This window comes from Struthio camelus, chromosome 1, assembly GCF_040807025.1.
Source record: "Struthio camelus isolate bStrCam1 chromosome 1, bStrCam1.hap1, whole genome shotgun sequence".
NCBI lineage: Eukaryota > Metazoa > Chordata > Aves > Struthioniformes > Struthionidae > Struthio > Struthio camelus.
This window is the reverse complement of record NC_090942.1, coordinates 205,582,416-205,596,548: the sequence shown is the minus strand read 5'-3', so window position 1 is coordinate 205,596,548 and position 14,133 is coordinate 205,582,416. Positions and strand designations below refer to the sequence as shown.

General features: G+C 35.2%; 1 protein-coding gene across 6 annotated transcripts in view; it reads left to right on the top strand.

Annotated features, from left to right (window-relative positions):
- Nucleotides 1-14,133, top strand: part of ATM (ATM serine/threonine kinase) — an 86,106-nt gene that overhangs the window by 22,455 nt on the left and 49,518 nt on the right. For all 6 annotated transcript variants that reach the window (XR_011138708.1, XM_068930325.1, XM_068930323.1 and 3 more), the window contains exons 14-29: nt 972-1,103; nt 1,841-1,966; nt 2,076-2,165; nt 3,208-3,379; nt 4,333-4,532; nt 5,043-5,125; nt 5,234-5,389; nt 5,838-5,913; nt 6,065-6,195; nt 7,539-7,659; nt 8,122-8,298; nt 9,038-9,207; nt 9,529-9,775; nt 10,558-10,676; nt 12,002-12,128; nt 13,292-13,491. Coding sequence is in view for 5 of the 6 variants with exons in the window: in XM_068930325.1 (XP_068786426.1) it covers nt 972-1,103; nt 1,841-1,966; nt 2,076-2,165; nt 3,208-3,379; nt 4,333-4,532; nt 5,043-5,125; nt 5,234-5,389; nt 5,838-5,913; nt 6,065-6,195; nt 7,539-7,659; nt 8,122-8,298; nt 9,038-9,207; nt 9,529-9,775; nt 10,558-10,676; nt 12,002-12,128; nt 13,292-13,491 (2,327 nt within the window). In the remaining variant the exon portion in view is untranslated. The remainder of the gene's footprint in view (nt 1-971; nt 1,104-1,840; nt 1,967-2,075; nt 2,166-3,207; nt 3,380-4,332; nt 4,533-5,042; nt 5,126-5,233; nt 5,390-5,837; nt 5,914-6,064; nt 6,196-7,538; nt 7,660-8,121; nt 8,299-9,037; nt 9,208-9,528; nt 9,776-10,557; nt 10,677-12,001; nt 12,129-13,291; nt 13,492-14,133) is intronic.

Sequence of the window (14,133 nt, the reverse complement as noted above, 5' to 3'; positions counted from 1 at the left end):
CCTGTGATCCTGGTCGGAGCTTCCATGTGTTCAAACAACAGAATCTCTCCTTTTGAGAAATATGCTGGCTTACAGGGGAAAAAGCTACCCTATAGTGGTGAAAGATTTACAAAAAGCAAAGGGATAGGCTTTTTAAAGTTCAATTCCATTGACAGGCTTGCACTGATTTTAATATAGTGGTATGTCTTGCTTGCAACTTGTTATTAAGCTTGTATAAGATTTGTCAAGCTGAGAGAGGCAGTACCAGGGTTTGGAACAAAATACTGGCAGTTGGAAATGATGAAACTTATTTCTGGTTTTGCATGTGTTATAATGGTGTGTACGCGTAAGTTTTCCTGTCTTTTGCAGATAACTGCCCTTCAGAAATGTGGTATCAATGCTTTTTAGTCTCCCTTCCTGAGAAAATAAGACAAATAATTATCTCCTCTTTCTCCTCCTTTTATCCGAACGGTTTATATAGGTGAAAAGGGGTCTCTTAAGATATTCCTGCAACAGGCCTGCATGCACTCACAGCCCTCTAAGATATTTGTCTGTTGACATAAAAGCTGCTAAGCAGCAAGTTATTAATTTACTAAAATGGCAAGAGACGGCAGTAGAAATGTGTTCCTGACTAGGCTCATACTGTCTCTTGTACCTGGCAGGAGGTAAAGGAGATAAGCGGAGTGTGTGGGAGAAGCCCAAAATATTACTGTGATGCAATCCAAAGGAGAGGGAGAATTTATAAAGTATTGTGAAGAAAAGCGTAAGGGTCATGGGGCATGCAGAGGGCGTTAAAACGTGGAGAGCCAGGAGGACACGTTAGGGAGCTAAGGCAACTGCAAAGTGCAAAACCCCATGCTGCAAAGCTTCGTTAATTCTGATGAAATACATGTGTAAGAGCTTGAGAGTTAAAAAGACACTAGAGAATTCTGTACTTTAGTGAAAAAGCTTACTGTTAAACTACTGGTATTTATCCTTTCTGTTTGATTTAGTCCAAGCTTATTGCTGCAGAACACCTTGTCCGATGTGTCAGTCTCCTGATTGGTGTTCTTGGTTGCTATTGCTATGCTGGTATATTTACTGAAGAGGATGCCTGTAAATCAGAGTTGTTCCAGAAAGCTAAGGTAAGCAGCAGTATGTTTGGGAGCTATTAAAAAATACAATAAGCCATTAAATATAAAATCATTTTTAAAATTATATTCATATTAATACATTTTCAGAGCCTGAGTGTTTCCACTGATTTCTACTTTTAAAAAGCATAGAGTTGAGAGATACCTACTGCTGAAGGTTACTGCTGGCCGAATAGAGGCATCACTGACATTTTATCAAAACAGCAATAAATCAGTTTTGTAGCAGAGGGTATTCTAAATATTGATAAATTTCTATATCACCCCTTTAAAAAAAGTGGTCAAGGGCCATGTGGCCATAGAACTGCTTAAGAGAATAAATCTTTCCATTTAGAGGTTTTTATGCAGGGATTTGTTAAGATCCTTTGATAGTTTAAGCCAGGATGAAGACAGCTCTTTTTTTTTTTTTTTTATTATGTGAGGAGATTTTATGCTTACATATGGAAACGTAAGTATTATGCATATAGAGAGATGCCATATTTTTCTTTTGTGATTAAAATGATAGCATTTCAGACAGTCCATGTGGTCTTTTTTTTTTTTTTTTAACTTCTGGAGGGGAATGAATGAAACAAAAGAAAAAAATACAGATATTGTGCCCCAAAACATTGGTGAACACTATATATATCAAAACTTGCATATGGATGAGAATCACGTGTTTTTTTTAACCTCTGTGTACATGTCACCGTATAAAGGAATATAACTCAAGTTTTTTAACTGTGTCGTGTTTTTACTAGTCTCTCATTCATTACGCTGGAGAAAGCATTTGTCACTCTAAAAACAAACTAAATGAAGATGCCCAAATCAGCTCACTGAGGACTTTGATAGCGCAGTGTACAAAATGTTTATGCAACTGTACCAAGGTAGAGTGTATAAAATAATTTCTGTTTCTTCCCTAATGAATTCACAAACTCAGATATAGTCCCTGAAAAAACCTGAATTAACCTACTTGTACATCTTGCTTTCTTACAGAACAGTGCTAATAAGACGCTATCTGACTTATTCCTGCGTTTGTTAACATCAAAACTTATGAATGATCTTGTAGATATTTGCAGACATCTGGTAAGTACATTCTCCATATTTCTAAATCCAGTGCTTCTCTGTGGGAGGACTGTTTACAATAATTTCTAGGCAAACCAAATGAGGTACCTATTATAAAAAATATGTATATATACTGAGTTTTATGGAGATTTCTCATTAGAAATATTTCTATTTATTTAGCAATTTTTAGCAACACACAGATGCACACAGGTCTGCACACAGATGTAGGGGGCAAAAAAAGATTTGATGAAAGTTGGTGTGCCAGCTTACATTAAACATCAAATTATATCATGTTAAGCTTTGCGAATGTTTCAATACAGTGCTGGAGTAAAAGTATATACGGACTGTATGCCATAGAAAGAATTTCTGTAACACACAACATTTAACTTTAATGGATATATAAAGTTTTAAACATTTGTGGGTTGATGGATTTACAGGCTTTAAAACACTTTTAAAAGTGTTTCCTAAACAGGTATTAATTCTTCTAACTGTAAATGGCTCTCCTTTCTCAAAAATAACTGGCAAATGTAATAGGGTAGCACATCACCGTTTCACAAAAACTGTTCAAACGTCTCTTTCTGGCATATTGGGCTGTAAACAGGTCTAGATAGGCAAAATCCTTTGTGTTTCAGGTGAGGAGAAACTGAGAGGCTTACCTTTTGTTAACTTGTCATCTAGTAGAGAAAGCAGTACTTACTGTGCCTTTCAGAAAGGTCATGCGTTATCCTTTCATTTCTGTGTAGTTAGGACAGTAATGCCAGCCTCTTAAAGAGAGTTGCTTTTCAAATGCTAACAATGTCCTTGGCATTTAGATCTAAAGTACAGAGGATAGTACCTGTGTTAGGAAACTGGTGTCCTAAAGAGAGTAGTTCAAATCAAGCAATTTACATGCCTAGAAGATGGGTTTATCACAAAAGGTTAGATTCATAAATTCAGGATAGCGCTTATTTTCTTCACCCTTTTGAGTTCGCTGGGAAGCTGCAGCGTCTTTCCTTGTTTTCATGCTTCCGTTGTTTCTCCTGCCGTTAAAAGCTAACTTTAAAAAATGTGATGTTTTTGTCAGATGACGTTTACTGGAAAACCAAGTGACGTGGGAGAAGTGGACCAAATGGGGAATGATCCTGAGGAGAGTATAATGGAAGTAGATAACCAGGTATCTGATGTTCTATTTGATGGTCCTTCTATGGCTGACATCAGTGATACAAATGAATCCGGTGAGATGCAGAACGTAACTGGTAAGTCTTCTCTGTGTCCAAAACTATTTGCAAAAGCTTAAGACAACGTTTTTCCCCTCAATTTTAAAACTTGCTCTTTCATTGAATGACAATGAGATGCCAAATTTTGCTACTTTGAGTGGGCTAATAGTTGAACCAGGTACTTTCTAAACAATAATAATTCTTTTATTACTTTCTTTTTGTTCTTTTTGTAACTGTTAGTGTTTTGAAGACATTAATGAAGTGTTCTAGCTCATTTGGAAAGGAGATTTTTTTTTTTTTTTGTTTTTATATATAGTAGAATGCAAGCAGAGAAGCTAGCTAACGTGCTCAAGGTCAGACAGAGGCTTTGGCGTAGCTAAGGGTAGAAAGTACACCTCTAAGCTACCTGTCCGGTTCTCTGTCCTTCCTTTCAGCTATGAATCTGTAGGGTGGGAGCATGGATTTGTGTGTCCTGGGTACGGGTGTTTATTCCTGTTAGGAGCTAAAAATACTGATATTCTCTTTTGTTTTAATGTTTTTCTTAAAATGAGGTGCATCTTAGTTTTTATTTGGTACAATGATTTCTGTTTTATTGTTGAAGGGAAAGGGAATCACAGTGTTATACTACCACCACAAACTGTAGCTGGTCTTTTTTTGCTACCAAGTTGGATAAGTGTCTTTAGAAGTATCTTCTCCAACCATCTGATAAGTAACTGTAAAATTTGGGATTGCAGAAAGTGGCAAGAGTGCTAAACGTGACAGGAAAATGGCATTTGCATCTATTTCTTTTAAATCATAACTGAAATTTGGATCCAGACATTAATATAATGGTAACGGTCTTAATTTTGATTGTGGGGAAGCTTTGATTCTCTAGTCTAAAATATATCCTAAGAAAGAGTTAACAACATACAAGAATACATGTGCATGTGATGTTACCAAGCTTTTTATTGTTCCTGGAGAAGCATTTTCTAGCATGCAGATCTTATTTTCAGGTGCTGTGAGTCCATTAGCTGAAGAACAATTGACAAAGCAGGATTTACTTCTCCTTGAAATTCTGAGGTTCTTATGCATTTGTGTAACTACCGTCCAAATTCAGACAGTAAGCTTCCGAGCTTCTGATATTCGGAGGAAGCTATTAATGCTAACTGATAGAAGTACCTTTGATAGTGCTAAACCATTACATCTGCACATGGTGAGTGTGACTTTTATTTTTTCACATATTTCTTTTTACAGACTTGATTCTGTATGTGTATTTCTTTTTAAATCACCTTTCTACGGCAACAGTCCTTTGAGAAGACATTGAAATGTTTCCTTCCAGTGTTTAAAAGTGTGCTGGGGAGGAAGAAAGAGGGTTACAATTTGTTGTAAACTAGAAATTAAACAGTTGAGATGTATAAACATCTTACCTTTATCGTTAATTATATTTTGAATGGCTATAAATGGTCTTTATAGTGGAACGGTATCTGTGTTTCAGTTTAGGAAGGAAATATTTTTGACTGCCAAAATTTAAAATTTCATGAGCCGTATTACTGTGTGGCAGTCTTTGCATGAAAAAATCGTCAGTTCCTAACATGTAAGAACTGACAGTAGGTATCCTTGATGTATGATTTCATGTAACAGTTATTGAAAATGTTTTATATTTTTTTTCTTTCGGTCTACTTATTTTCTTAAGTATTATTTTCCCCTTTTTTTTATGTCTCAGTACTTGGTCCTTTTGAAGGAGCTCCCCATTGAAGAAAACCTCTTGCCTGAAGATGATGTTCTTATGCTTCTTAGGCCTCTTTCGTAAGAGAGAAACTCTTCAGCATGTATTAAAGCTATTTTCTTTCTACAGCTAGAGGATATGGGGGCTGTTTAGTGTTTCAAACCATTTTTTCTTTCTTTCCCTTGTAGTGCTGTGTGTTCCATGTACCGTCGAGATCAAGAAGTTTGTAAAGTAATTCTAAATAACTTACTTCCTATAGCAATAGCGTTGGCCCAGTCCAGCACTCATGCTGAAGAGATGGGGGATGCTCAAGGACAATTTTTGACAGTTGTTGGAGCCTTTTGGTATGTTTTACCTATGTAATGCAGAATTCTGTGCACTGGGCATAAAATGTTCAACTTTGTTATGTATGTGAAGACTGTAGTAGTGTTTTCTGTCTTACTGTCAGTATCTCATGAATCCATATGCATGTCTCTCTCCAGATTTTCTGTTTTAGATTGTATTTGTATCAAAAAATTTATAGTCTTCCAGATAGCTTTATGGAAATAGACAGCACACTGATGTTTATTTTCCAGGACTGATTATAGTCTGAAATGGATCATCAATTAAAACCAGTGATAACTTTGGCAACTAATAATGAATATTGTGTAAAATTATAGACTGCCAGTAAAAACATAAAATCCTGCTGGACATTTGGTGCAAAAGAATGAATTACAAGCAGCAGAAACTAATTTGTTAGACTTTTTCTCTAAGTTGATGGTAACTTTTAAATTTAAATGTTCCTTATTTTAGGCATTTAGCTCAAGAAGGGAAATGCACGGCACCAGTAAGAGTAGCGCTTTTAAACTGCATGAAAGCCCTGCTTGAGGTAAGCCCTGTTTTTCTGACATTTATTAGCATGTTAAGTATATATTTAAAGTGTGCTTGAAATTGGTATCTAAAGAGCTTTTGCGTACATCAGTGTGTATTTCATTGTGAGTCTTCTGTATATTTTGAACCGCAGTATTCATTTTTTTCAGGCTGATCCTCATTCGAAGTGGGCTATCCTTAATGTAAGAAATGAAGATCTTCTCGTCAGTGATGCTTTTCCACATTTTCTCGCAGATAGTAACCATCAGGTTCGCATTCTTGCTGCAAAGTCAATTACCAGGTAATAGGGTAGATCTTTTTTTCTGTTTACTTAGGAAATGAAATAATTGTGTTTAAGAAAAACAGCTAATTTTGCTTAGCTGGTACTTCTATTACTGTGTAACTGCTCTTTTCAGTACTTTTGTAGCTTTACTCTTGAGGGAATGTAGACTCCTACCAAGTTACTCCGGTTGAAGTCTTCAAACTTTGTCTACGTTTGCAGTATTCTCTGCAATATATATACTATATATGATAGGATATGCATTTGCTATATATGATAGCAAATTTCACACTAAATGTGTTGTGCAAAACCTGAAAATGAAATAGTTATTTATCGTGTAGAAATAGGTTAGATCCTTCATATAATGTAAAAACTATTTCAGGGACTCTCGCGTGCACTTCTTCCCCCAGCATCTCAGAAAGGATATAATGGAGTTGGAATAGGAGTAGAGAAAGGCTGTTCAGAAGTATGGAACACTTTCTGCACAGCTATTGGTTGTATGAACTGGAATCCTTCAGCACAAAATAGAGTTGAATTGCAGGAGGTATAACATAAGTCTACAAAATCTTGAGCAGAACGAAGTGAAGATTGGCTGCCTTTTCCAGTTTAAAGATTAGGGGGCAATAAAATGAAACTAACAGGTTCAAGAGTCAAAGAAAATGTGGTTTACTTTCTTCATACAACACTAAGTTCTCTTGTGGCAAGCAGTTTCACAAATTATCTGGACATCTGAAGTTTACATAGGTTCAAAAAGCAACTAGACAGATTCATGAAGGAGGAAATCATTGAGGATGATTAAATACTGTCACTGCTTCTAACTTGTGATGTGCATAGCTTGCCTGTATTCAGAGGAATTACACATACAAAGCAGGTGTATAGTGATCTTAGTTATCTGCTCGCAGTCACTTAGAAATGGCTAGAGTAGCTGTTGGTTTGACCCACTATAGTGTTCCCGTTTTCATTATAAAAAGCAAAGTGGGTTGGGCCTTTATCTACAAAAATTAAATTATTTGCGAAACTCTGTGCATGTATATGTATGTAACAAATACATATTCCCATAGTACTACATGACATGGAAGATTACATCGTGATGGACAGTTGCTTCCTGCACTGGCAGAGATTGCGAAAGATTTATATTTTCAGGCTATCCTCTGCCATTTTGCCCCAGCGGATGCAGTAAAATCCCCAGCGGATTTTACTGTTATTGGCCTTGTTTGAGGGAGAAGAAGGAAAGATTGCTGTCGAGAAAGTTCAGAAGAAAACTAGAATTTTCAGAAAAGCAGAATCTTATTATTTGCTATGTGTGATATGCAGTAATTTTGTAGAGGAAATTTTATGCTAATAATTATTCTTCTTGTTTTAAGTTTGTTTCAGGATGTGAAACAGAGAGATCCTTCTGGATTGTCGAAACCTCTTCCTTTGAAGCTCCAGCAAAAGGCTTTTGAGAATGCATATCTCAGAGTTCAGGAAGGAATGAGAAATCTGGTACCAAGATCTAGTCATTAGTTACGTCTAACGTTCAGGATATGATTAAGATGACTTTTAAAATGAACATGTTGAGTTTTTTAAGAACGTTAATTCCTCTAGACTTTTGATAATCTGGGAGTGGTGAAACGTGGTAGACAGAAAATCTGTTGCTTGTCTACTCAATCACTTTTTGCCCGCATTACAAATTTATAAACTTTTTTAGAGTAGGTTGCAGACTGCTCTGCTGCAGGCAGAGATGCTGCTATATGAATTAGAGCGTATGAGATACAAGCATGTGCTTTCTTCTGCTGACGCTCTGAAAGCGGTAACTTCTGGCTGAGGAGCAGAGCAGACAACTGGGGATGCAAGATTTTCATCAGTGTTCATCATTCATGAATTGAGAGATGTGCTTTTACGTAATGTTTGTACGAGTTCTTTGACGTACTATTTATACAAGTTCTTCATTTTTTCTTACTGAAGGTTAGTGGTGATGCAAGTCCTGAAGATCTTCTGGACAAGCAGTGTAACAGGAAAGCGGTTTTGTTGATGCTTATAACTATGGTTCTGTGCTGTAGTCCAGTGTGTGAAAAGCAAGCTTTGTTTGCTATTTGCCAGTCTATGAAAGAGAACGGATTAGAACCTCACCTTGTGAAAAAGGCAAGTATAAAATTCCCTTTTATATTTAGGCGATAAATTAAACAAAGCAAATTTGTAATTACACAAAATGCTTTTGGAAATGTTGAAAATTGTTATATTTTTAAATGCCAAGAGTGGCTAATGTGGGACTTAATTACAAATTCAATCAGATACTTGTATTTAATAATGTATATAGTGTTAACATAGAAATATTGACGTTTTAAGTATCAGTTTTAATCCTGTATGTTAAAAGCACAGGTCTAAAATACATCCGAGATCACATTAAAGACTTCAGAGCTCATTTAAGAGAATATTTCTAGGCAGTGGAAGTCAAATGAGATTTTTCATTGTGAAAAACTTGTAAAATAAATACAGTGTGTTGAAAAATGGTATGCTTCTGAATTTTTATTCTGCAATTCACAAGGACAGACTGAAATAATTGCTGTTCAGACTGCAGCCTATCGTGCTGGTCATTTTTTGGTGTGTGTCATCTCTCTTCTTTATCCCTTCTTTCCACTTGCTGCTACTTTTCTCTGCCCTGCAAAACGTGTATTCTTTGTTTTTTGCATGCCACTTCTCACTGGCTTTTAGGAGATAAAGCAATACAAATAATAAAAAAGTAGTTTTTGCTAGATAGAAGCTGAGTTACACGAATGTTCATTAAAAGGTCAGGGGGAGGACATGGAGATATAATACTTTTAATATACTGTAGTATCATATATACCATGGATGCTACTTTATAATCTTATGTAATGCACAGGTTTTGAAAAAAGTGTCTGACATTTTTGGCTATAAAAATATAGAAGACTTCATGACATCACATTTAGACTATTTGGTGATGGAGTGGCTGAAAATAAATGACAGTGGATATAGCCTATCTACTTTTCCGTATGTTCTTCTGAACTGTGCTAGTCTTGAGGATTTCTACAGGTAAGTTTGCCATATGGAAGCAGTTTATCTGGATTTAGTTACAGATATGAAGCAGGGTTTCAAATTTCTAAATGTAGTAATGAAACATGATTTTGTTGTAGGAAGTACATATTGAGAGCTTTTAAAATGTATTCCGAGTATCTTGTCTATTATATTTATGCTGTTAAGATTTATTGTGTAGCAGTAGCTACACGGGCATTACTAGTTTAGTTAATGTAGTAGAGGAATAGTGTCTACTATATTATGCTTGAAAAATGAGATTTTTTTCAAAAATAAATGTGCGGTTCGAGGACGTTTTGAAAATGCATTTGCTACATGTAGGTCTTGTTATAAAGTTTTGGTTCCACACCTGGTGATTAGAAGTCAATTTGGAGATGTGAAATCACTTGCCAGCACAATTGAAAAAGACTGGAAGGAGGTTCTTGCAGACTGTTTTCCAAAGATACTTGTGAATATCCTCCCATATTTTGCCTATGAAACCCATGGAAAAAGTGAAGTAGCAGAGCAAAGAGACACAGCTTCTAAAGTCTACGACATGCTTAAGGATGAAAATTGCTTAGGAAAACAGGTATCTGTTTTAAATGTACAAAATATATATAAAATAAAAAAAAAATACAAAAAATATATATGGCTTTTAACGGACCTGAAAGAAACTTCTTTACAGTCTGTAAAAATGTAAATAGCTTGAGTTCATGGGCATAAGAATGGTATTGTAACAAAGCCAAACTAAGATAATTTTTATCTAAAATTTTTAAAGTAGGTAATCAATAGTATCTTTTTTTCAGAATTAATAAAAAAATCCTTTGCATTCATTATGCATTCCTGAGTTCTCCTGTCAAATGTCTGTTTATATAAGTTGTGTTCTCCTCACAGAGTATTTCATTAATACTTCATGAAGACCCTCCTTCTTCCCCAGAGACAGACTCTATATTTAGAACTAGTAGTAAAATTTACCATAAAAGGGTTTTTTAGATTCAGAAAGCAAGCATTTCCTATGTTCTATCTGTGATTGTCGTAGAAGAGACTTAACTAGGCATAATTTGTAAATGAATTGTATGTCATAGAATCACAGAATCACAGAATCGTTTAGGTTGGAAGGGACCTCTGGAGATCATCTAGTCCAACCTCCCTGCTCAAGCAGGGTCACCTAGAGCATATTGCCCAGGATCACATCCAGACGGGTTTTGAAAATCTCCAGGGAAGGAGACTCCACTAGCTCTCTGGGCAACCTGTTCCAATGCTCATAGATTATTCAGCAGATGAACAAGAGAAAATAGCTTTACTTGAAAAAAAGTGTTAAATTATTCTAGTTAATTTTATTTTTACTAAAACATTATTTCTCCCCTCTAGCAAATTGACAGTTTATCTCATAGTAACTTATCAGAGATTGTGGTTGAACTGTTGATGACGTTACATGAACCACCTGACACCAACGCAGCAGAAGGAGCTCATCTAAGTAGATACATAAGGTATGTAGTTGTAGATTTTTAAAACGTTGAGCGTATTGGTATAACATTGTGCATTAAAACGCGTCCTTCAGGCATAAGAAGAAATGGCTATGAATGTGAGACTTGGACGATTTATTTTCACTAGTAATAACGTATTATAGGCATACTTTCTCACGTCATTATTCCTTAACATAAGTAAGGAGAATCCCTCTATAATGCTTCAGTTAATTGAAAGAATAAGGTAGGTGGACAAGAGAATTCTATTATATGTCGCTGAAGTGGACTATGGCTATGCCAAATTAGTTCAAACTACTGTGGAACTACCCTCTCTGCAAAATTGGTCAGGTTTTAATGTGTATAAATTCAAATCTTTCTTTTAAAGATCTTCAGATCACTAAGTCATTGAGAAGTCCTTGCCTTTCGTAAGAGTTCTTGTAGTGGCATCTCTTGCCTTTGGTAAGGAGTTTGCTTAAAAAGTGCCAAACAAACTACTGAATTCCTCATTAAGATAAATACTTTAATGTCCCTTCATTTTTATGACCTTTTCACTCCATGCTTTTTGCCTAAAAATATTACTATTTGCATAATTATATCAGGAAATAATTTTGTAAAATTTTTGTGCTTAAATGCAAGCTATTAGGAAAAAGATTACACTGCCTGAAGTAATCTAAGGAGATATTTTTAATGTAGAAATGCAACATTAAAAGCAAGCAATGCATTTCTCAGCTGTGCAGATTTTCACCAAAGTTAAACAAGTGAGGTTTTCAGAACTTCACAAAAGAAATTTATTTCAGTGAGTTTATTTACAGACTTCTTGGTGTCTGCTTGGAACCAACATTTTTCTTTTGAAGAAGGGAGTGGTAAGGATAAGAGTTATGAAACTTAAGATTTTACTCTTCTGTTACTATCGTAATATATGTCTTTTCTCTTCAAGGTCCCAGAAAAGTTGCCTTTCCATTTCATTATGGTGGGCAGGTGTTGTCTCTTCTAGGACATTTCTGTTTACTTCCTTCTTAACCACATTGTTCTGAGAATTATAAAATACAGAAGCTTTACTCGGTGACTTACAATTAGATTTTCCGATGAAACACCTTAGATTTTTTTTAACATATTATCTTTCAAGAAATAGTAAAGAATATCAAAGAGCGTACAACTTACAAAGCTGCCATACATGGTCAGTGGACAACAGAAAGTAACAGGTGTGTTGCTCTCCTTGATACTTTTTGTACCTCTCACTTAAAGAAGAAAAGATTTCCCAGGAATTACTTTTTTATTTAATGAGACTATTTTATTTAACACATAAGCTTTGATTCTTGAGAAAAATAACATACTTTTTATTCATTCAGGGAACTGGATCCTGCTCCTAATCCTCCTCATTTTCCATCTTATGTAATTAAGGCAACCTTGGGCTATATCAGCAATTGTCATAAAAGCAAATTAAAAAGTCTCGTAGCAGTTCTTTCTAAAAGCCCTGTAAGTATGTCATGATGCATTTTTTGTCTTTAGTATAGCGCATAACATCCCTTTGTTAGACAAGTTTTGGTTTAATTAGGCATTTTCATCATATATATGTGGGAATAAGTAAAACCTTTCTGTTGTCTTGTTTGCGTTCTGAAAAGGAAGAAGTCCTAAGTTCAGGGACATGGTAACTTAAAAAAATTATTTCCTTAACCTATAATTATGTTATATATAAATAGGAATATTTTAAAGGTTGGAGAAGTCTCCATATGTAATTTAGAGTCATGTTATTTCTTTGGCATACGTCTAAATTTGCATTTGAGCAATTATGTCTAAATACTAACTACGGTTAAAATGTTAAAGTTTGCTTCCCTTACGAAGTGTGACACTTTGGTTCCTCATATGTTAGACATTTGATTTCCCCTTTTTAACAGCCAGTAGAAAGGTATATAAAACAATGCTGCACTCACTGTAGATCATAAACATATTCCTGCCTTCTTGAGCATCATTCGATAGGAACGTATCACTTTAAAATGTATGCTGTTGTATTAACGTTTGTTGGGAAGACTGCAACTTACTTTGCCCATCCACGAACAATCTAAAGAATAAGAAAAAAACCTTTTTCTGAAGCACGTTTGTCTAAAACTTGAAAGCATAAAAGTTGATATTGCCAGCCAGCGGAGTAAATTATCTTAAAATTTATCACAGCCGTACTCAGCACTTAAAGATAGGGTGGGAGTTTTTTTAAGAATATGGGTTTAACTGTAACCATCTGTATTCATATTCTATGGAAGCATCTTGCATTTTGTACATATGAACGTTGTGTTGGAAGGAAAACAGAGCGAAGCACTACCTATATTTTTAATGGCCTTTATTTCGTGTTTCTGCTGTAGATGAAAACTGCCATAAGCCTTTGGTTTTCTGAAAAATTGGCATAATTTTTGTCATGTGAAAAAAAATAAATTAAGACTTACGGGGCCTATACCCCTCCTTGGAGAACTAGTTTTTGCATAGGTTTTTTGTTTGTTTCAAACAGTAAAAATGAGTAAGCCCTTTTGTCCGTGTCCTTTAAAAAAGCATATCTCTCTGTTTGTTGCTTAGGACTTTTTCTTGATGTGAAGTATATTGGTATTGGCATCATGAATTATCTGTTTATTAGCAGTTCTGTTCATTTTTAGGATTCTTTCCAGAAAATCCTTCTGGCCCTTTGTAAGCAAGCATCAGATACAAACAACGTTTACAAGAAACACAGAGTGCTTACAATTTATCATTTGTTTGTTAGCCTGTTACTTAAAGAGATCAAGGATGGTTTAGGAGGAGCATGGGCCTTTGTCCTCCGAGATATAATTTATACCCTGATTCACCATATCAACAGCAGGTAAATATAGTGATTCTCTCTTATTCTTTCTGTCTGTGTGGCCTTGTTACAGTCTTAACCTTACATTTCATTATGGCTAATAGATGCTAATTCACGTATAGAAAGTAGTCCAAAATGTGTGTGACTGTCAATTGTTTATGGGTCTTCTTTCTAGGCTGTATCCTGAATCCATAGGATCGCAAAAAATGGTCTTGTGGAGCTTGTAAATTATCTTCCTTTGATAATTTGGAAATGTAAATTTAGAACTCTTACTAAAATGAGGACTGTTTCTTGCTATCCAATGATTTAAATTTTTACCATAGTGCAGAATTTTGTATTTGTAATGGGAAATCAAATTGTAGAAATTAGAAGAGTTAGGAAATTTTGATGACTGAATAGGAAAGGTTATTTGGACGTTCAAAGGACATGGGAAAAAATGGAAATTGTGGAGTTAACTGCAAAGTAAGCATATTTGAAATAAAATGTGCTGACTGAGGTAATTAAGAGCGTTAACATTTCCATTCTCATCCGTAAGTAACTAACAAAATGAGTGAAGATGAATACGTGTTGTTTTAGCTTGTCTTCATATTGAGAAAACCGGTACTGCCTCAGCCTTAAAATTTACCTAAAGATTCTTGTCTTCTGTGAGGACTAGGGGTACTT